General features: G+C 41.5%; 1 protein-coding gene across 2 annotated transcripts in view; it reads left to right on the forward strand.

Annotated features, from left to right (window-relative positions):
* The window catches only part of cachd1 (cache domain containing 1), a 77,401-nt gene that overhangs the window by 33,085 nt on the left and 23,152 nt on the right, over positions 1-21,164 (forward strand). For both annotated transcript variants that reach the window (XR_006843611.1, XM_046391827.1), the window contains exons 3-10: positions 1,226-1,374; positions 9,488-9,594; positions 15,088-15,214; positions 16,168-16,312; positions 16,496-16,712; positions 16,858-17,007; positions 19,657-19,941; positions 20,655-20,804. Coding sequence is in view for 1 of the 2 variants with exons in the window: in XM_046391827.1 (XP_046247783.1) it covers positions 1,226-1,374; positions 9,488-9,594; positions 15,088-15,214; positions 16,168-16,312; positions 16,496-16,712; positions 16,858-17,007; positions 19,657-19,941; positions 20,655-20,804 (1,330 nt within the window). In the remaining variant the exon portion in view is untranslated. The remainder of the gene's footprint in view (positions 1-1,225; positions 1,375-9,487; positions 9,595-15,087; positions 15,215-16,167; positions 16,313-16,495; positions 16,713-16,857; positions 17,008-19,656; positions 19,942-20,654; positions 20,805-21,164) is intronic.

The raw sequence follows: 21,164 nt of genomic DNA on the forward strand, positions 1-21,164 counted from the left end.
AGATAATTTGATAGGTAACTTTAACAATATATGCAAGTGATTAGTTCTTTAACAGATCTTGAGAAAACCAGTGGATCATTTAACAGTTTTTAGGTTAAGAGGATAATCTATAACAGATTACATGCATGCAATGTTTCTGATTAAGTGGATACGAGTTGCTCACAATTCCCCATAACCTCTTTTCAAACCATTTTGACAAAAGAAAGCAGGGACAGGAACCTGTTGTGAAAAGCCAGTGGTGTGCCGGTTATTAATGTCCCCCAGGAGCTCTGCTGCAGAGCTGCTTATTAGTTTCCCCAAAAGAGCTGGAATCCCAGTTTGAAAGAGCACTGTGAGATGTGTGCTCAAGCAGAACACAGACCTTCAGAAGAAGAAAGAAAAAGTATAATGTATGCATGTCCAGGGGCCTACATTAAGGGCTCCAGTAAAAACTGATTGAATAGGCTATTTTGCCTTTGTTTAGAAACACTCATTTTCTCCTTCCTGTTTCATTGTTTTAAAGATAAGTTACAGAGTATCCAAATTCAGTATAACTAGTAGGGACTGATATTTGGGCATTTTTTCCTTCCTATTCCTGAACTTTGCATACTGGCTATAAGGAGTACCAGTTCCACAAATAAAGTATTTACTTTGATACCTTACCTTATATCTTAACTCCCACCTTCTCACTTTATGTTGGTCCTGTGTTTTATTTTAGAGTGGGTTTCATTATCAAAGGATGACAGGTGTGCTGTGTATAAATGGAGAGTGCTTTTTGTTCTCCGGCTTCAGACATCAATCATTCAGCTCTGCTTTTGACAGTGATGGGTTTCACACTTAGTGCAGCCTGAGGTCTGGTCATCTTTGATATTGCTCAGCTTCATTTGTGATTATTGAACTTTTTTTTGTACAGGTGTGTGCATGGATGTGGGGAGAACTAACTGAATTCTAGAGTTAAGAGCCATCATGTCATTGTTGCTAAAAAAGGGCTAAATTTGGAAGTCAGCTATTCATATGATCTATGTGTGCGTACTCATGTATTCTCAATGAGATCCGTCGCTTTGTTTTGACAGATTGAGGGCTAGATAACATTCCATCTAGGTTAGAAAATAAAAGCTTTTTCTTGATCAGACGTCTACATCTTGCACACGTAGGAAAAAAAAAAAGGAAGTGGGCGATAAATTTAGACGTAACCACTAATCAGTATGTGTGTCTGTCTGTCTGTGTCTGTGTTTCTTTTGTGCAGCTGGCCAAGAAGATTCGGGAAAAGTTTAACCGCTACCTGGATGTGGTGAACAGGAACAAACAAGTAGTGGAGGCCTCATACACTGCTCACCTCACCTCTCCGCTCACAGCCATTCAGGACTGCTGCTCCATACCTGCATCTATGATGGAGTGAGTAACACACACACACACACACACACACACACACACACACACACACACACAAACAAAGGCGTAGGCCTGTCTCTCTCATAACACTCGGTCAAAAATCTCTGCAGGAGGTTCATTCTCAGCCTGCAAACCCACCTCCCACTGTCAGCACCTGCACTCGGCTCTCTATAACTTGCATTATGCTTCAACTACACACACACACACACACACACAAGAATCCTCATCTCTCCTTTGTTTCAACATGTTTTGATCATTACTGGGATTACGTCACATCATTTACAGCCGCGAGCAGTACTGGTGTGTGCTGATATTTGGCAGTGTTTTTAAAACTCTATCCTTATTTCAGAACCCATTCAGAAAATCAGTAGTTGTGCCAGTTGTTGCTTTGCTGCAGTGTACCTTAACATGGAAATGTTTTATGGCAGCTGGAGCCCAGGCAGGTTGAAAGATATTGGGGGTTTCACATATAATGAAGCTTTTCTAAGCCAGGAGGATTTGACGGCTACAGCAGCTCATACATATTCAATTCTAAAACTTTGGCAACACAAATTTATGAATGACAATATGCAACAAAATTTGGTTTCAGTACATTATTGTCATGATTTTTGTAGTTTGGAGATCCAAATAGGTCATGGGGCTTTTCTGAGAAGGGTTTCAGAGTTTAAATGTGCCCCATCATATAGACCCGGCTTTTCAGCCGATCACCAACTGCAGCAGGCACTAACACAGTTCAAAGCCAAGCTCAGAGAGAGAGTGAGCTGCTTTTCAGTTCTAATCTACAGAGCAGCAGCTGTCTCTACCCTTCACCCCCGCCTCTCTCTTTCTCTCCATTTCTGTCCATCTCCCTCCCCTTTATCAGCCGATGCAACCAGTTATTGCTCTCTGAAGCTTTCGTGCAGCAAACTTCACAGGCTGCAAGGTCACCTGACTTTTCCTAAGTCGTGCAGAGATGTGGCTGCTTGGTTCATGGCCACTGGCCACCTGTATGTCGAATCACGCATATGTCATACTGCGCATGCATCCAATAGTTGTTCAAACACAAATGTACATTATTTATGTTCTGAAATTTGCACCCCAATAACACGTCTGAAACCTGGGTTTACAGCTCTCAGAGACAGTTTGAGGCAGAGATTGCGTAGAAAGGGGTTATATAAGACTCCTGCAGGAAGGATGGAATGATGCAGGGGGAGTCACATGGGTGGTGGTGGGGGGATGGACATACCAAACTGAAGCTGAATCTGACAGATCCCTGAACTTCAGAGGATCTTCCTCCTCAGGGGTGGAAAAAGGCACAGTGCTCTTACTCTTTCATTTTTTTGGGTTTATGGAGGATCGTGAGATACTTTCAAGAAGCTCTGTAAAGAATAAATTGGCTCTCTCTTTCTGAACACGGTGCACCAGGGGAGCTAGTTGAAGGACCAGGCACCTCTTAGGATAGATTTGTTTTATATCTCAAACTGATACAAACTTTTTTTGTTTTATACATTCTAAAAAAAAATGTTGCTCATGAAATGGTTAGTAAGTGTGAACCAGTTTTCACGATTCTGATATATTGGCTGAATTCAATTTACTGCAGATTTGTCAACATCTGAATATCTTCATATGCTAACTTGCATGCATACTATATAGACAAAAGCATCAGGACACCTGACCATTACACCAGCAGGGACGTTAATGACATTACGTTCTAAATACACAGACAGCTTTGCAGCTGTAACAGTTTCCACTCTTCTGTGAAGGCTTTCCGCAAGTTTTTCTGTGGGAATTTTTGCCCATTCATGCAGTAGAATATTTGTGAGGTCAGACACTGATGTTGGACCAAAAGGCCTGGCTCACAATCTCTGTTCCAGTTCATCTCAAAGGTGTTGCGGTCAGGGCTCTGTTTGGGTCAGTCAAGTTCTTCCACACCAAACTCATCCAACCATGTCTTTATGGAGCTTTGCTTTGTGCACTGGGCCACAGTCATGCTGGAATAGAAAGGGGCCTTTCCCAAACTGTTGCCACAAAGTTGGAAGCATAGCATTGTCCAAAATGTCTTGGTATGCTGAAGCATTAAGATTTCCCTTCACTGGGACTTTAGGGGCCGAGTCCAAACCCTGAAAAACACAACAACATCCCAATACTTTTGTCTATGTGGTGTATGTGGGTATGTATGGATATGCATGAAGTCATTTTGAAACAGTGCTGCTGATGTCTACTGGAGAGAACTGACAGGTTTATCTTTCAACTTTGAAATGTCCTGCTCTTTCACAAATTGGAAAAAAAAAATATAAGATCATCAGATTTATCTGTATTTTTATTAGCCAAAATTGCAATGTCCCTGCTCCACTTCCATCCACAAAGTCAGAATAAAGGAAAAAAACATCTTGCTTAATAATGGTATAAAAGACAGAAAAATGAAATTTACCAAGGAAAATTTGAATTGATTATTGAATTTCCCACAGGATCAATAAAGTATCTATCTATCTATCTATCTAGAAAGAAAAATTTCTATCATGTTCCTGGTTGAACAGGATTTTTCCCAGAATGGGAACAGGATTTCATCTCCCTGAAGTCCACTTCAGAGTGTCCTTCATTAGTCTCAGACATCAGCTGCTTCTGGGGGTCTCAGTCAGGTCAGCCAGTTTAGAGGGGGATCAGGTGGTTCACAGGGTGTCCATGTCTGCTAGCCGTCAAGCTAGCAGGCTATCGATTCACAGGGAGGCCACTGAGGGCAGTGCTTAGTGCCCAGTGGTATGCTTTAATCACTGCACGGTCTCAGCGACAGGCCGTACCTGAAAATAGCAAATATATGTGTCTGACTGTTTATATTTTTAACGCGCTATCTCCAGGTGCTCATTTCAACAGTTCCGCTGATATGCAGTTGTAAAAGTGAGAAGTGTGCTTGGGAGCAGGCCAGATGGCATTTAATGGTCTCTTCTGAGCAGTAGTTCTAGAAGAGATAAGCTGTAAATGGACTGTGCAAGGCAAATGCTATTCATATGATCCAGAGTTCTTTTAAGAGGTAAACAAACAACTGTCCCACAGAAATAGAAAAAAGAGAACGTTAGAGGAAAGGTATGCAAATGATGTGACGCAAACAAAACATGGCAAAGTGTCCCTAAAGGTGGCCCAGCAGGCACGTCCACATCGCTGTGTTTGACCGGCAGAACCTCAATGCAAAGTTTTCCAGTAGCACCTGGATTCTCTAACAAAACTTGGTGTTTATTTTGTAATAATCAAAGTACTGAGGTGATGATGGGGCTAGAAGAAAAGCAAAAGCACCAAAGTTATTACTGTTCCTTCAAAAATAGACACAAATGTTTATTCCAGATTCTTTGACAATCCCAGTTGTCTCGATATTTTATTCCAAACTACCCTCACAGTGCTGCTTCATGTAAAGTGTTTGCCATTGCTCCATGGATTGCTGTGTCTAGAACAATTTGAAGAAATACATTTTTGCAGCCTTGCTATCATTTGTGACAGATACTGATCCAATATCATGAATCAGGATTTCTCTTTCCAATACCTTAGGCATAAGTTATGTAACCTCTGTGTTTTGGAAGGATTTCATTTAATGGGATGATGGCAAAAAGTAGTTGGTATCATATTTTTATCCAAGTGATTTGTTTCTGGCCTTACGACTTGTAAATTTAGATGTTTTTTTTCCCCCCCGAAACCTTTATGAAGACAACTGAGATGTGCTTTGTGTAAAAAGGGCTCAACTCGTGTCACCAAACTGATATATGATAGCTGTCCAACAGGATTATTATCCAGTATGTAGTAATTTTATATGAGGGATGATATTGCAGAATTTCCAGTACCTTCACTCATGAATTAAACATAAAGATTAAAGACACCATAGTGCTAATACAGAGCTCTGGTTTCTTCAGAGGAACTCTCACTATCTGACCTGTTGGCAGTTTTACAGTCCAGATCAAGAGTATATGTGGCACCAATGAGGAGCTTCTCAGAGTTAAGAGCTTCAGATTGAGCTGATGTTCTTATTGCTCATTCAGCACGATGATGATACCTCTATTTGCACATTAGACATGGAGATGGGAAAATACCAGGCAGGTCAGGAGGGGGTTTGTTTAAGTGACCTTAACAGGTGTAAATATTGGGCCCCTATCAGAGCTTTTTTTCTGTCTGTCCACATGCCTCTGTTAATGTCAGCCACTTCCTCTTTTCCTGCATTGTCCTCGCTCCCCCCGTAGACTTTACTCTTCATTCCCTGCTTCGATTTTTTTCTCTTCCTTCCAGCCTCTGTATTTCTTTCTCAATATACTCTCTTCCTTATCAGCTCCACTCCAATCCTTGGCTCTTTTATTGGCTCTTCCTCCCCCACATGTTGATATTCAAGGACAGATTAAACAGTGAGTCAGTCTATGGGTCTTCAGCTGTTTTTTTTAATTAAAAGCAAAATTTCCAGTATTTTTTTTTACCTCAGCGTGTGAATGCTATTGATTGCTATACCATAGATCAGTTACTGAATGGGTAATGCAGTAACTCTTCCATAATCTATACAATGAAAGAAGTTAAACAGTTTTATAATTTAACAGCACAGTAATAAACAATCACTGGACCAGGAAACAGTGAGCAGTCCTACTGATTTGGCATTGTGGTGTATTGACTTAGACCAAATTCGAATGCATTTTATTTCACCCGCATGTCAGCCATGGCTGAAGGGCCCATTGTAAGAAGCCCCTGAGCTCTGGCCCCATTTCCCCCATCTGTAATCAGTCCTTAATGATACCCCCATTACAGTCTTCATTGATCCTCCTCTGTGATTAATGGACAGCATGAAAGAATGGAAGAGGGAATTGAAAGGACGCCAAATATGAGATTCTGGAAATGGCAAGAAGCTCATTGAGTCATGTGCCGTTCATGGACGGCGTTTGGAGGCAGTTATTTCAACAACATAGCAGACTCCGCTGCTATTGTGGCATTTCTGTCCAGAGATATTTTTTCTTCAGAGCGACTGAGTCAAGAATTAGTGGTGGTGTTTCAGATTGCATGTCTCTGTCTATTTAGTCTGTCCCCATTTACACGCAGGAGGGAGGACAGAATGTTAGAAGCGTCTCGTCTCGATATAATTCAGCCAATCAGGAGTTTTCTTCTCGCATGTGGTCCTTCTTCTGAAAGAGCTGCTTAACACCAAACAGGGTTCCAAACTCCGCTCTGCGTGTTGACATGACTATCAAATCAGTGTGGTTAGTGTTGTCCCTTCCATTCAGTAGCTTGCATGTTGCCTGTTTGCACCTCTGCTATTCACTGAGGGATTGCAGGCGTGTTGGAAAGGGTATTGCTTTTGACGTTGGAGCTCGCACAACAGCGAGCCTCTTCAAGGTAATTGTACTCACCGGGCTTTTTGAGTGACATATGATTGCCTACTCTGTGCATATACAAGGTTCCTGCTGCAGGGTACAGCTTAATATGATGGATTGTTTTAAACAGTGGATGGCTGGTAACTGCTGAACACGGCAGGTGCCGCCTTGTTTATATGTGTTTGTTTCACCCGGGTGTTGTGTCTTCTCTCCGGTGTCTTGACTCGTATTTTCCAAATTGGAAAATTGTATTTTTTTCATTATAAGACCCCCTTTTGTTCTTTACGAGTGATGCAATGTATATATTTCATTTCATCCTGGGTTAAAAGCAAAGACAAAAAATATCAGGTTTCAGTCAGAATTAAAAGAAATGTCAATAAATTGTAGTTTGAATCTGAGGAGGCCCACAGGCCTGTTACTGCTGCTGTTGAATAGGCCTCTAATTACTGCATATAGAACAGTCCCTTTTGGGCGGCATGGTAATTAAGCACGCATTCCTACAATGCATTATTAATATGCGTATTCAGTGGAAGAATTATTTAAATGCATTCACTTTGTAAAATTCATGGGTAAGAGTTTGGATTTGCACTATTATTCTCTATATTCTGTAAATCAAATCGAGCTCGCATTGTTATTTTTTGCATGTGTCTGGTGAGTCCTGCCTTTTTGCAAAACAGATTTTCTTTTCTTCATTAAGATGTCTGATCAGCCTCACCGTCCTCCCTGCTCCCTCCTCCCCCCCTCTCTCTCTCCCTCACCCTCTCTCCCTCTCCCTCGTTCTCATATGTTTTTTTGATGTGGAATTCAAAGCGGCAGCAAATGTATTTTTTATCTGGCACACATTTTGCCGAGCGTCCTGCCCACCCCTTCTATGCAAAGTGTGTTGAAGGAGAATGGTAATGACTTTGGCCTTATGGGACTACAAATGAGTGAAGTTCAAACGCAGCCTGTGCATCAGAGCAACTGTCAATCAAACTGGCCCAGTGCAGGTCTGCAAGGACAGGAAGCCAAAGAGAGTGCATGTGTGTTAACGTGTGCACGTGTGTGTCTCTGTGTGGCTCGGCCAGAAGGGTGTTTATGTGTGTGTGTGTGTTTATGGGGTTGGAACTAGTTGGATGGATCAAAGTGTCCAGGGTTGGTGCAGGTTGCTTCTCTGCATACCTGCCCTTTTTTTAGCTCTTAACTCCAGAGGTATGGGCACTGCAAACCAGGCTTTACCATCAACACACACACAAGCACACACACACACACACACACACACCAACATAAGTACACATACTCTAAAATAATTTATACTGTTGCTTAACACAAATGATTGAAAAATTCTACACGTGAAGATGTTCATATAAACGCCACGTGTTTGAGATGTGCAACGCGTGTCTCTTTTTTGACACCTCTTTAACACATTTGGGTGTGTGTATGCTCAAGGGCAACGCTGCATTGCTGGGCCACATCTTATATGCTACAGCAGAGCTTCTTGTAGGAGCCACTTACAGGACGAGGAAGCAGCTCGACTGGGAATTATGACTAGCATGACATTTTTAAACATAACACATCTGGCCATTATGAGTTCATTTGGACTGCAGATGAAGAGATTTTTGCCGATCTTCTTTTTTTTCAAAGCTTCGTGGGTGTATAAGTGCTAACAGAGGGCTAAACGTTGTTTAGCACATGAGAGAAAGAGCCTGTTGGAAAAGACAGATATGTGTTAATCAGCTGTCCTCAGCCTGTTTGACGAGGTGAAAGACTTTAATTGCTTGAACAGAAACGTGCAAGCAAATCTGACTCTGATTCAGTCAAATATTGTATTTCGAGGCTGCATAAGTGCTTAAAAAGCAGTTATTTTATAATTTTTTTCTAATGACAGTCTCCTGTTCCCACTTTCATCTCCTCAAATGCCACAAGGTTCTGAATGAGTCCATCCTTGGATATTCAAGGACTCCATTGAAACTGCAGAAAGCCTGAGATAATTGAGTGCATATGTTATCTGTGATTTCTTTTAACACAAGAAGAACAGCATCACCACGAGGATATGAAAATCTGACAAAATAAAGATGTGCTATTCAGTGTGGTTAATTACTTATCACAAACAAGTTTCAACATTATATGTATAGTCTAATCCAAGGTGTTTTTGACTAATCTAGCCCCAAAAATTCCCATGTCCAAAGGAACAGTTCAACCAAAAACGAAAATCATTAAACAATGACTTTCCCCAGATGATACTCATCAGACAACCAGAGAATATTAATTTTGTGATCAAAAATGAGAAGGGAAAAAAAAATCTCAAAGAGACAAATGATGCACGTTGAGGCTCTGCGACAGCATTTGAATCACTAAACTGAGCTGGCAGCCCTTCCTACAATCACATTCAGATGTTTTCAGGGAATTGGGTATTAGCTTTGTTGGGAGAAAAGCAGAATTCAAGCCGTTTTCCATGGAAAATATTATTCACTTGCCATAACTCCTACTTTAATACGAGGTCTGGGCAACAGATGATTTAACCACCAACACATTTCAGCCGAAATGAAATGAGGGTGTTATTATTAATTTCAACAGATATTTCATGTATTTCTATTAACCTCATGGTTTCTTCACTGTTTGTGTAAATCGTGAATCTTAGTCAATATCTCGTTTTCCTTCAAACATGGGTGCAGAAGTGTTTGCAAACCTGTGAGTTTGGTTTTATTGAAAAATGAAGCTGGTGCCTAGTAAATCTGTTAGAGAGAAAAGTCTGAGTTGCTCCACCAACAAATGAGCTGGACAGGCTCTATAAATTTCTCAAATGTTCCCTGTTTGTGTGTATTTAGGTTTGATGGAAACTTCAATACCAACGTCTCCAAGACCATCTGCTGTGACAGACTTTCGCCCACCGTCAACAGCCGAGCTTTCAACCCTGGACGGGACCTCAACTCAGGTTTGTCGCAGACACACAAACACAATAATTCGCTGGTGTACAAACTGACCTGGTTTAACAAATGAAACATGGCTGGACAAAGCTTAAACCACTTAAACTTTGAATAATTTAACAGACATTGCCATGACCATAAGAGTTTTTTTTTTATTTTTTCACTTTCCTCTTATTCTCTGAAACTTTAAAGGGAGATCTGTGATGGGAATAATTAGCTCTGCTTGTCTAATGAGTTGTCTAATGATGTTTTTACACTCCTGCTTTCTTGCCTTTCTCCCTTTCTCTTTCCATCTCTTCTTCTGTTTTTTCCTCCCTTTGATTTTAAAACAATTTTATAGCCTCAGATCAAATGTACTCTGTTGACTTTGAACTCTGTCTGCAGTTGTATTCAGGTGGTATGTTTTTCTCATCTTGTCGTTGAGGGATGTCATTTCTCTCCTCACTATACCTCAAATTGAAATTTCATCAGCTGTCACAGAAATCGAGCGTTTTTGTGTGTTGTTATGGTAGGTTCATGTAACCTCAACTTACTGTAGTCCTCACAAGTTGTATGAAAGAGAGATGAATAAAAAAGCAGTTTGATGTTCTCATTGCTCCCACAGTACATTTATGGAGGCTCCAGATTGCATGAGCACATGGCAGAGTTTTACCATGTAAAACCCACATATGTCTGCACCACATATGTTGGTCTGTGTTTGATTAGGGAGAAAATGGACCGAATTGACTGAAAACCAGGCAAAGGCCAACTTTCCCTGCTCTTTCTTCTGTTCTGCTGCCAGTGCTTGCTTAGCGATGTGTTATTTCTGCATTTGTCACACTTATGGGACGTATTTCCTGGAATATTGTACAGCTTTTGACCCTCCATTTTCATTCACACATTGCAAGAATAAATATAATTCTACCAATCCCTATAAGGTTTGCCTGTAAGATTGGGTACTTTTTCAAATAACTCAAAATTCAGATTGGAAGAAAGAAGCTCTTTTTAATAAGCGCTGCAGTTTTCTGCCTAAAAACATAAGAAGAGTTGTGTTTCCTTATAGCGTGTCTTGTCGGGCAGTTCTAACCAAACATGTTAAATAACCTGAAAAATAACCTGATTTGGTTTGTAGAGCTTGTTGACACACGACATAGTAGGAAGCACTACAGTTGCCATTTAGACTAATTTCGTGGGGGGAAAAAAGTTAGACAAGCATGCTCAACTGCCTGACTAGCATTCTTGCTACATTATATTGTAAAATGTCATTGTCATCCAACGACACCTGGGAACATTCGCCCTGCACTTTCAAATCGTCAGTCGAAGCTTCTCTTTTTGGACAAGAACACGTCGGCCTTCTAGGAAAGGCTGACTGAAAGTGTTTGCTGTTATCCTCATTTGTACAATTCATTACATCTTTTTCCTCTCTTTGACTGCAAGTTTATTGTCCCCCCCTTCGGGTGGGGCCACCCAAAAAATAAGATGAGCGTTGTTTCCATTCAAAGGACACTTGATAGAAACTCGTTTATTTGAAGCATACTGAACCCTTTACTCCTCACACCCTCACTCACCTATTTTTTTCCAGACATTCAAGCCTGCTTCTCTCTCTGCAGTCCATTCATAATGACTGCCATTCATAACACGTCACCATCGGCTAGGTTTTATTTTTCTTACAAGCCAGTCACGGCGAGTTCAAGTTACCGCTCCATCTCCCCTCTCCTCTCCCTGTCCCTCACTCTCAGCCCTCCTTGACCCTTCATGTTCCCAGTGTATTCATTCTCTCCCATTTGTCTCAGGCCAGTCCAAACAAGCAGCTACAGAGGGGGAAAGAGGGAGGGAGTGGGTGAGAGAGTGAGGGATAATTGAGAGGGAGAGAATGATGAATGAAGGGAAAGAAAAGAGGGGCGAGAGCTGATTGAAATGGAGTAATTGTATCAAGACTGTATTGTTCTCTCCCCATCGTCTCTCCTCTCATCTTCCATTTTACCTTTTTTTGAGAGGAAGACAGGAGAGACGTAGTGGATGTGGGAGGCACGTCACCCCCCCAGTAGTGATACCAGTAGATGGGAGTGAAAAGACACGTAGATGAGCGATGAATTGGGTGAAGTACTGTGATGGACTAGTTGGATCCATCTTTCTTCTTCCACCCTTTTTTTGCCTTACTTCCTGTGCAATTTCATCCACTTTTCCTGCTTAAAGATATTATCTCACCTCCAGTTTGTTATTGTCTCATGTCTCATCTCATGTTCAACGCTTATATTTCTTGAAAGCTTTCAAAAGGGTGCATTTTTCAGGAACTAAACTATGTGTGCATGTACACATGAACTCCAGCTTTTCTGACAACTTCAGCCTCACATTGGAACACACTTGCGAGTTGTTTGGCTACGTGGTTGACTGGCTTGGAGACAAAATGAGATTGAACTCCAGAAATGATTGGAGAACAAATCAAATCTTTTTTTGTCCAATTGGTTGACATGTCACACTGCAAGGACTTCAGAAACACCGAATTGAACTCAAACAAATTAGGTCATCATACTCTGGTGCCCAAAGGATAAATTGTAGCGATCCTGGTGATCTTCACTGTGAAATATCTGCACATCTTGATGGACACCCATGGTTCCCGGTTGAGACATCCCCTTGACTTTGATCTATTCCTCTGTAGCTCTGGGGATGAGGCTCATGCTGCTTTTGAGTGAAATGTCCAGACAACTATTGGATGGATTACCATGACCTTTGTGTCACTTTCCATGTTGTGCCATAGAAGTTAGTGTGTAAACACTGAGATGAAGTTCACTTTTAGCACTTCAACTACCATGACCTGGATGACCGAGAACCTACATCGACATGTTAGAGTGAGATGACTGCTAACGTACTGTAGCTGCTAAACAATCCAAGCACCAACATAAAACGGCTTTTAAAAAAGGTCAGAGTGAAGATACACTCAGACACACTTTACACTTGGAGTAAATTCTCTTTGCGGTATCTAGATCCTTCTCTCATTGTTTATGTAAGGATGTGGATGCAGATGTATCAAAGCAGGTCAATACAAATAGTCAGTAGTATTCTGGTTGTAGGAAATGGCTGTCATTTGGGTCCTGTTTCTTGGCTAGTCCATCTGTTTCTCAGGGGATCTAAACATCTGTGGCAGAGTGGAGCATTGTAGCCTGACAGCTGTATATCGAGCCCTTCTTCCACTGTCAACACAACTGAGTGTTTCCTGTTTATATGATCCGTGGAGATGGATGGATTGACGGTGCAGGGATAATGTATGAAGGGCGACTGTGGTGTGCAAGAACCTGCTGTGAATTGAAAAGGTTTTTATGCCAAGTACATGTAGCCAGAGGTGCTTTTTGATGCTGTTTATAACATTTGGCAGTTGGATGGTTTCTCAGTTTAACATTTGTGTATAAATCTAATTTGTTTTGGATTTTCTCGTTAGTTGAATATTTTACATGTAATTTTCCACCCCTCTTATAGGAGAAAAAATGTCTCAGACTTGCTCACAATGTTGCCAGAGGGTTGGAAAAGGTCAGAACAGGTTCTCTTCAGCAGGTTATTAATTCAATGTGATCACAAGCCAAGAACCACATTTTGGGACTATTTAGACCCAACTGACATGCAAGTATGGCAGTTAACATGTCTGGCAAAGAGTATGGACTTAATTAACAAGATATTTGAAATCCTAGCCCTGACGGTGGGAACCTCCTTTTGAAGAATAACAAATAGTCAGCTAGATGGCAAAATAGTTGGTTAATACATGCAGCTGCTAATGACCTGCAGAAACCACAGCAAGTATTTATTAGTGGTAAGATTTTAAATGTTGTCATACCTTATTAAATCAAATCAAACTTCCTCTCAGAAAATATCATATTGGAATGAATATTAAATTTCAAGCCAAAGAGCTGTGTGGCTCCTGGGATTTAAGCAAAGACATAAAGCAAAAATGTGAATTGCTATTTATTTTATAGCCTGATAGCTAAAGCTTCTGAACTATTTCACCCTGCGTTTAGATTTGCATCCTAACAACATTTGTGCTATATTTTCAGTTTATATGTGTAACATTAGTTTAATTTTTGTATCTTCTCTGAAGATTTACGGTGATTGGATTTGACATTGTTGGTCTTAATATTTCGATTTTTAAGAGAAAAATGAAATTCAACAGTTGCTTACTTACTGTTTGATGATATTTTGATAAAGCCTTCTTAGAATGCTTCGTTCTATTTCCTCCCTTTCTGTTTTTGCCTGGTAAAGAGGCCCAAAGACATGTGTGTCCCACTAACTCCCCCCTCCCCACACCTCGTTGTAAAAGAGCCGTTTTGTGTCGCAGTGAGCGGAAAGGAAGTTGCCGGCTTTGTGATGGGATCGGTGTGAAGATAGATACTGTTGACTCTGTGACCCAGTAAAAAAAAAAACGATATCTGTCTGTTAGTGTTATGCAGAAAGACCTACGTAGGTTTAATGTCTCCTGCAGAGGTTGTAGTTAAGCTCCTGCAGTCAGATTTGTGACACAGATCTGCATCCATATGAAAGAAATGTACTCTATACCTCACTATTTAAACACTTTGTTTTCAGTTTCTTTGTGGAGTTAATGTGTTCTGTCAGAGGTGTGAGTGGCTGAAGCATTTACATGTGTATGCTTAATGTCCAGTCGGGAAGGGATGCATCTGCAGAGATCTGAATTAGGTGTTAAAAGGCCGGTATTTTTAGATTTTTAACACATGTAAATACCTGTGTTTTTAGATTTATACTTATCTTGTTTTTGTTTATCCTGTTTTTATATCTTTCACTTTTCTTTCTTTCTGCAAGTGCAATGTCTGTACGAAAAAGAATTTCCTGTTGGGGATAAATAAAGGAATTCTGACTGTGGTGTTCAAACAGAGCAGGAAGCGAATTTTAGAGGCAACACAATTGCATATAAATGGTACATCCCAGTTCCCGTATTTCACAAGTGCCCAAACTTTTTCCCTTAGAGCGCTAAAGAGCAGCCAAGGCCAAATGTTTCACAATAAAAGCCTTGTTAATGATATGAAGAGTTTCTGTTGTTCTGCCATCATGAAGACATTCATAAGAAATCAGTGAGGATTCACAAGACCAAGTGGCTTGGACCAACACTCTCCTAACTGGAAATATGTTAGTGGTTGAATGTTCATCGGACTGATCTGAAACTGCATCACATCTCTGCTGTTTTACACCAAAGTGGACAAATAACAAATAATTTAAATCTTAAACCTGGACTACTTGGTACATGAACACATGGATTGTGTTTTTTCACTTCTTCTTCTCTGGTTCATGCTGCAATCATAAGTTGCGGTTCTCAGTTTCCTTAAAGGTTGAATCTAAACAAAGATGAACTAGCAAAACTTAACTTTTAGGTTCTACCCCCTTTTCTTTTCACTCCCGCCTTTCCCTTTGTGTTTTTCCTTACTTGATCTTTCTCCTCTCTGTTTTTCTCTCCCTTTTTTCCTTTATGTTTGCCTCTTTTTTTAACGCGTTTGCTGTACCCTCCCTGTCTCTTCCCACTACAGTGTTGGCAGACAACCTGAAGTCCAACCCAGGGATAAAGTGGCAGTACTTCAGCTCAGAGGAGGGCATCTTTACAGTCTTCCCTGCCCACAAGTTCCAGTGCAAGGGGAGTTATGAGCACCGCAGCAGGTACAGACCGGCTTCTCCTTATGTCTAACACTTGCTTTTCTTTTATTTGTGATCTCAACGTTGCTGCCAAACACACACAGCTTGTGAGCAGATATCACTCACTTTGCAGTGCGTCCTCTCCTACTCCTATTCCTCTTCCTCACCCCTCCTCCGGCATGCTGCCCTCACACACCCTTGCCACACATGCCCTGGAAGGACTGTGGCTCAATACCACAAAAGCTCATTGGAATTTCACACCTCCGGTGTTGTGGGCTGTTTTTGTGACCACAGCTAAAAGACATCTCTTTCTTCCCCTCATCTTCTTCTTACATCTTCTGGATTTTTTTTTCCTCCCTGGCCGTTCAAGTCAGTGAGCTGGCACCCAGCCATGAGAGAAATGACATTTGTTGGCTTGCTTCAAGTGTGAATGAGGCTTTGTGAGTGCATCACTCCCTTTCTCTGCCCTGTGTCCGTGGCTCCTTGTCCAGGAGACCACACACATGCAGGCGCTGACCACCCTACTGTCTGCACGCCCCCGTTCCCCACCCAGCTGATAATATATGCACATTAACACATACGCCAAATATTTTAGACATGCTATCATGCCAGCAGCGGGGCCACAGTGAGCACATAGTCTGCTTCTTGTAAATGGATCGTTTAGGGTCCCAGAGATTTTAATACTTAAGTGTGAATGTCTTATTGTGTTATGATTCAAAAATACTTGGTAAAATTACTTTTGTAACTTTTGAAGCTTAAAATTTTCCCACATGCTGTAACACACTATGAGTAATTAATCCTTTGATCCTTACTTTGCACCCAGATTGTGTGCGGTGTAACTTGCAAATGGCAGTTGCAAGTTCCCCGTTTGTTTTTTATCTGTATCAGCACTGTACAGCTGCTGCTAGAGGTAATAATAGTTAATAATGGGTTGAGAATTGTAGGTATATCGTTGATCTTGACATGCTTTCCTGCAGGCCTGTGTATGTGTCTGCGGTGCGTCCCCAGTCTAAACACATTGTGGTGATGGTGGACCACGGAGCGTCTGTAACCGACACCCAGCTTCAGATCGCCAGGGACTCGGCACTGGTCATCCTCAACGCCATAGATGAACACGACAAGGTTAGTGAAAGGGACTAAACCTTATCTTGGTTTATTTAGAGGAATTCATATTGAGAAGTTTGCAGAGCACCAGATCTGATTAAATGCTTTGGAAAATCATTAAAGCCGCAGATTTGTAATCACATCATTGTTCCTCCGTCCAACATGTTTTTGTCATTTAACATCACTATCGCTCCTCTCCAGATCTCCATTCTGTCAGTGGCAGAGACGGTTCGCTCCTGTTCCCTGGACCAGTGCTATAAGAGTCTGCTATCTCCAGCCACCAGTGAAACAAAGAGAAAGATGAGCACCTTCATCTCCAACATCAAGGCCTCTGATGGAGCCACACAGCATGCAGCAGGCTTCCAGAAGGCCTTCCAGCTGCTCCGTAACACCAGCGGTCTCAGCAAACAGAGCACCAGTAAGAAAACAAAGCTGAGAAAATTGTGGTGACACAGGAATGTGCAGCCACACTGATCAGTTCCACCTCTTGTGCGTAGGTTTAATTAGCACACTGTTGGTCATTAATCGATTTGAATGCTGTGCGTGTTCTTGTCTTCTGTCAGCCACAGACATGGTTATCATTTACTTGTCGTCTGGCATCACGTCTCGAGAGTCGTCGGAGCAGGAAAAGAGAGCGACGCTCAGCGTGGTCAGAGAGGAGAACCGACACCTCAACAACTCGGTCATGATCCTCACTTATGCTCTCATGAACGGTAGGTCACCCGCATTTAAGACTTTTAATTTTTTTTTCTGCTTCGAGATACTATGGCAGGAAGTGATAAAATGCAAATTAGCCATTGATTTCCCTCTACAATCAATGGTTTAACACGAGTGTTATGCCATAAATGGAAATTCACAGAATAAATGAGGTATCACTTTATCTAAAGTAATGAATGAAGAGCTGTAGCCTTCGTGGTTATCTCACATATTAGAACTCTTGGCTGTGTAAATTGTTTTAGTTCACTTGGTTAATTAGAAAAAAGTCCAGCCTTTTAGGGGGGAAAAAAATCACAAAACTGACAAAGGTCATTTAAGATGGATGATTTCTATCCTTGTATCGGTCACATGATTTCCATATTAATGTTGATTTATTTATTTTTTTCTATCCCTTTTGGTTCTGCTGGGAACAGTTTCTGTATGTTCAGTGTATTCTCTGTGTTCTTGGGTACATTGTGCTCAACAGAAGACTGAAGGTTAGAGAGGTGCTCAGAAACCTCAAAGGCTGTGTTGTTGTGGTGTGTATGTTTCCTTTTCTTCTTTTATTGTCCTTGTTCATCCATCTGGCTCCTCTCATTCCCACCTCCCTCTGCTACACGCACACACACACTCACACACACACACACTCACCTCTGCTGCACATGCATTAGTCCTCCTATTAATACAAATCGTTTTTGCATCTGAGAATGGAAATGAGGTATATCTAAGAGAGAAGAGAGTGAGACTTCAAAGGCAGCGCTGCTCACTCTGTGTGTGACTGACAGAGGACCTTGGCTGTTTTAAAGAGCTCCATGATGAAAAGGATGCAGAAATCTGTCGTCCTCCGAGTTTATTAGCATTGCATATCCAAAAAAACATTTGTTTTGTTGCCGATGCTGTTGCACACAGCTGAAAGGCCCACTGTGGGTGGGTGTCTTATTCCCTGCATCCCCTGCCAAATGTGAAGTGCTGATTGTTCAAGGAGATCAGCAGTCCCCCAGCAGTATAATGCAGTTGTGTGTGTGTGTGTGTGTGTGTGTGTGTGTGTGTTGATGAGATGCCCTCCTTGCTCACCAACGCTGTGTACGGCAGCCTGAATCAACTGCTCTCCTGTCAGATAGTGTTTGGTTTCTGCCCTAACATGTTTATCATAAACTTAAAATAGACATTTTTTGATCAATGACATGTTGTCAATAAAATACTGAAAAATCACTCATCATAATATCCCAGAGTTCAAAATGATGTTTTCAGATACTTTTAGGTGACAAACAGTCTGTTGCCCAAAGAGTTTGCAGCGGAGAGGATTTTGAAAGGTATGTTGGCTTTGCTTCGCGTGGCTTTCTGTTGTGAGAAGTGATGAGGAAAGCTGTAGCACAAAGAGGCTGAGAAAGGTTGAGCATAATTACCAGAAAAACAGTCTGCGGTATAATAGCACGTAGTTATATTGTTATTTCAGGGCTTTTATTTGACTAATTATATTGTGACCTTGCAACCTCCTGGCAAATGTTTATTCGTTCTCAGCCTTCATAATACAGGCTTCAAAATATTCCAAAAAAATCGCCTTTGCATATGTTGTTGCCTTTGTTAGGACTCAAACAGCGCTAACTGTGGAAACATTAAGTGTATTTGCTAACATGAAAGCTTCATAGGGTATCTTTTGAGTGTTAGATTTTCCAGGATCATCATACCAATCTGAGAAAGGAGAGCAGGAAAGAATGCTCACTCCTAAATTAAAAGTGTACAGAAACCTGTGCTGTCAGCAAAATTTCTCCTTTGTGTTCTTTTGACATTGCCACCCATGACGGCATTCGCCCAGCGTGATGATCTGCAGAGCAGAGCCTTGGCATTAAAAAGGGATTCTGCTGTAATCCAGTCAATGATTGGATACTGGCAGACATTCGGAGCTCTATCCTTCCCAATAGGTTTTGGGGTGCCAAATGTTGCAGGTGACAGCTGCAGGGCCATGGCTATCCATTCTCCTCTAAATGACCTTAGGAGGCTTGGAAAGCTTGAAAGAGTCTGAACTGTACATTAGCGTCCCAACTGCATATTTTCTTTAAAGTGATGAAGGATTTATTCATGTTATGATCTCTGAGCTTCACAGATGACAATTGTGTTTGGCAGATGCATGGGATTATATGAATAAAGCTTATGGAGATCATGACGCAGGCTCACATGTCAGGGCCTGCATGTATGAAATATCTCTGCAGCCATCGGCCAGAAAAGTTTGGGGAGCCCATGTGGAAATGTATAGCATGTACTTTGATTTATGATCCCCTTTAATGCAAGCTTCTTGCTGCTTAACTGCGTGAACTTGCAATTTTACATACATCCTCCCTTACAAAGATTTTTCATAAATTCAGCTCATTTGGCAGAAGATTTCTTTTTTCCCAGCTCCTTGAATCAAATCTTTTTCACAGCGAGAGCCTTTTATAATAGGAATGTCATGCGCTCTTTGCTGAAGAGCTGTTTACTCTTTTTACCTCCTTTCAACCACTCCCTCTTCCTTTCAGCTGCACAATAATCCAGTTCAATTGGCCTTTAGTCATGCCGTCAGTTACGAATTTGTTCTTGATATGCCTGCTTGATTAAATCAAACAAATTCCGTCATCGAGTCTCCCTCCCAATCCTAAATCTATTCTCTCTCCCACTCCCTCCTCATTCAGAGGGAGTAACAGGCCTGAAGGAGCTGGCCTTCTTGAGGGATCTTGCAGAGCAGAATTCGGTGAAATACGGTGTCGACCGTACGGCCGACCGAGACCGCTCCTCTGTGGCGTCTTCGTCTGGATCAGCAGGAGCTTCCACGATGCCTGTGGTGAAGGGAAGCATGATGGTACTAAACCAGCTGAGCAACCTGGAGACAACAGTGGGCCGCTTCTACATCAACTTGCCCAATCGAATGATCGACCTGGCCCGCTTCAGCCTTCCCTACGCTGACCCCATGGGAGATGGTGAGTGGTTTGGACACAGCTGGGCAGGGATTCTCGACTTTTGAATATGTTTGGCCAGAACAGTGAAGGTTCTCATCCAGAATGCGTTTAGATCAACTGAACTTAACCAGAAGATCATAGGTTGATATGAGCTGAGTTAAATGAGAAAATTGATGCAGTTCTCATGAGCTTAACACGAAGCTAAAGGTGCACATCTTAGGATGGAAAGCTAAAAATGTCAAACAGGACACCGTTATCCTGACTCTGTCCAAAGTTAAAAACTGCTAACGGCACATCCAAAGTTAGGTGTAATTCATTTAATCCATACAAATATATATATATACTATTATATTATTATATATTATTATATTTTTTCACTGGACCGTATTTATAACCTTCGGATGGAGCCCAGCTAGCTGTTTCCCCTTGTTTCCAGTATTTATGCTAAGCTAATTGCCTGCCAGGTCCAGAAGTTGTGTTGATCTTTTCATCCAACTCATCACAGAAAAGTGAAAAAATAACATTTCCCGAAGTGTCAAACTTCTTCTTCATTAAATGATTTCACTGAAAGCAAAACTGTCATATGTGTACTTTACTCAGAAATGAATGTAATAAGATCAACAGAACTAAACTGCAATCACAAAATTAGCTCAAAAAGAGATAAACTTTGCCTGTCAAACTTAAGCTAGCCTGATGTGTTGCGTGAACTTAGATTCTCCTTCTTCTTTCTCCAGGGTTTATTATGACCGTGAGCCGACCGTGTTATTTCGGCAACCTTCTCCTGGGCGTGGTTGGGGTGGATGTGAACCTTGCCTACATCTTAGAGGATGTCACCTACTACCAAGACTCGCTGGCTTCATACACATTCCTCATTGACAACAAAGGTCAGTTACACAGAGACAGGAGAAGCAGGTGGAAGCAATCGAGTCAGTGCAACTGTTTTTGTTGGGCTCGTACTGACTCTCCCACACATGCACAGTCACACGGTTCATCACATAAGAATTAGCGGGACTGTCTACCGCAGTGCAGGAAATGGTGTCTTTTCCAAGTTATGGTCAGCCACATGAACAGTGTTCACAGGTGTACAACCAAATAAGGCTTTAAATCATGAAAGCTTGTTCTCCAAATAAAGTTTTTTCCCCCCGTGCAGTAATAACAGGTCCACTGGGTAAGACAACAAACGCAGCAGAACAAATCAGGCGCTCGTTGCCTGTTGCTTAGATTTTTATCATCGTCTTAGGACC

This window comes from Scatophagus argus, chromosome 6, assembly GCF_020382885.2.
Source record: "Scatophagus argus isolate fScaArg1 chromosome 6, fScaArg1.pri, whole genome shotgun sequence".
Taxonomy (NCBI): domain Eukaryota; kingdom Metazoa; phylum Chordata; class Actinopteri; family Scatophagidae; genus Scatophagus; species Scatophagus argus.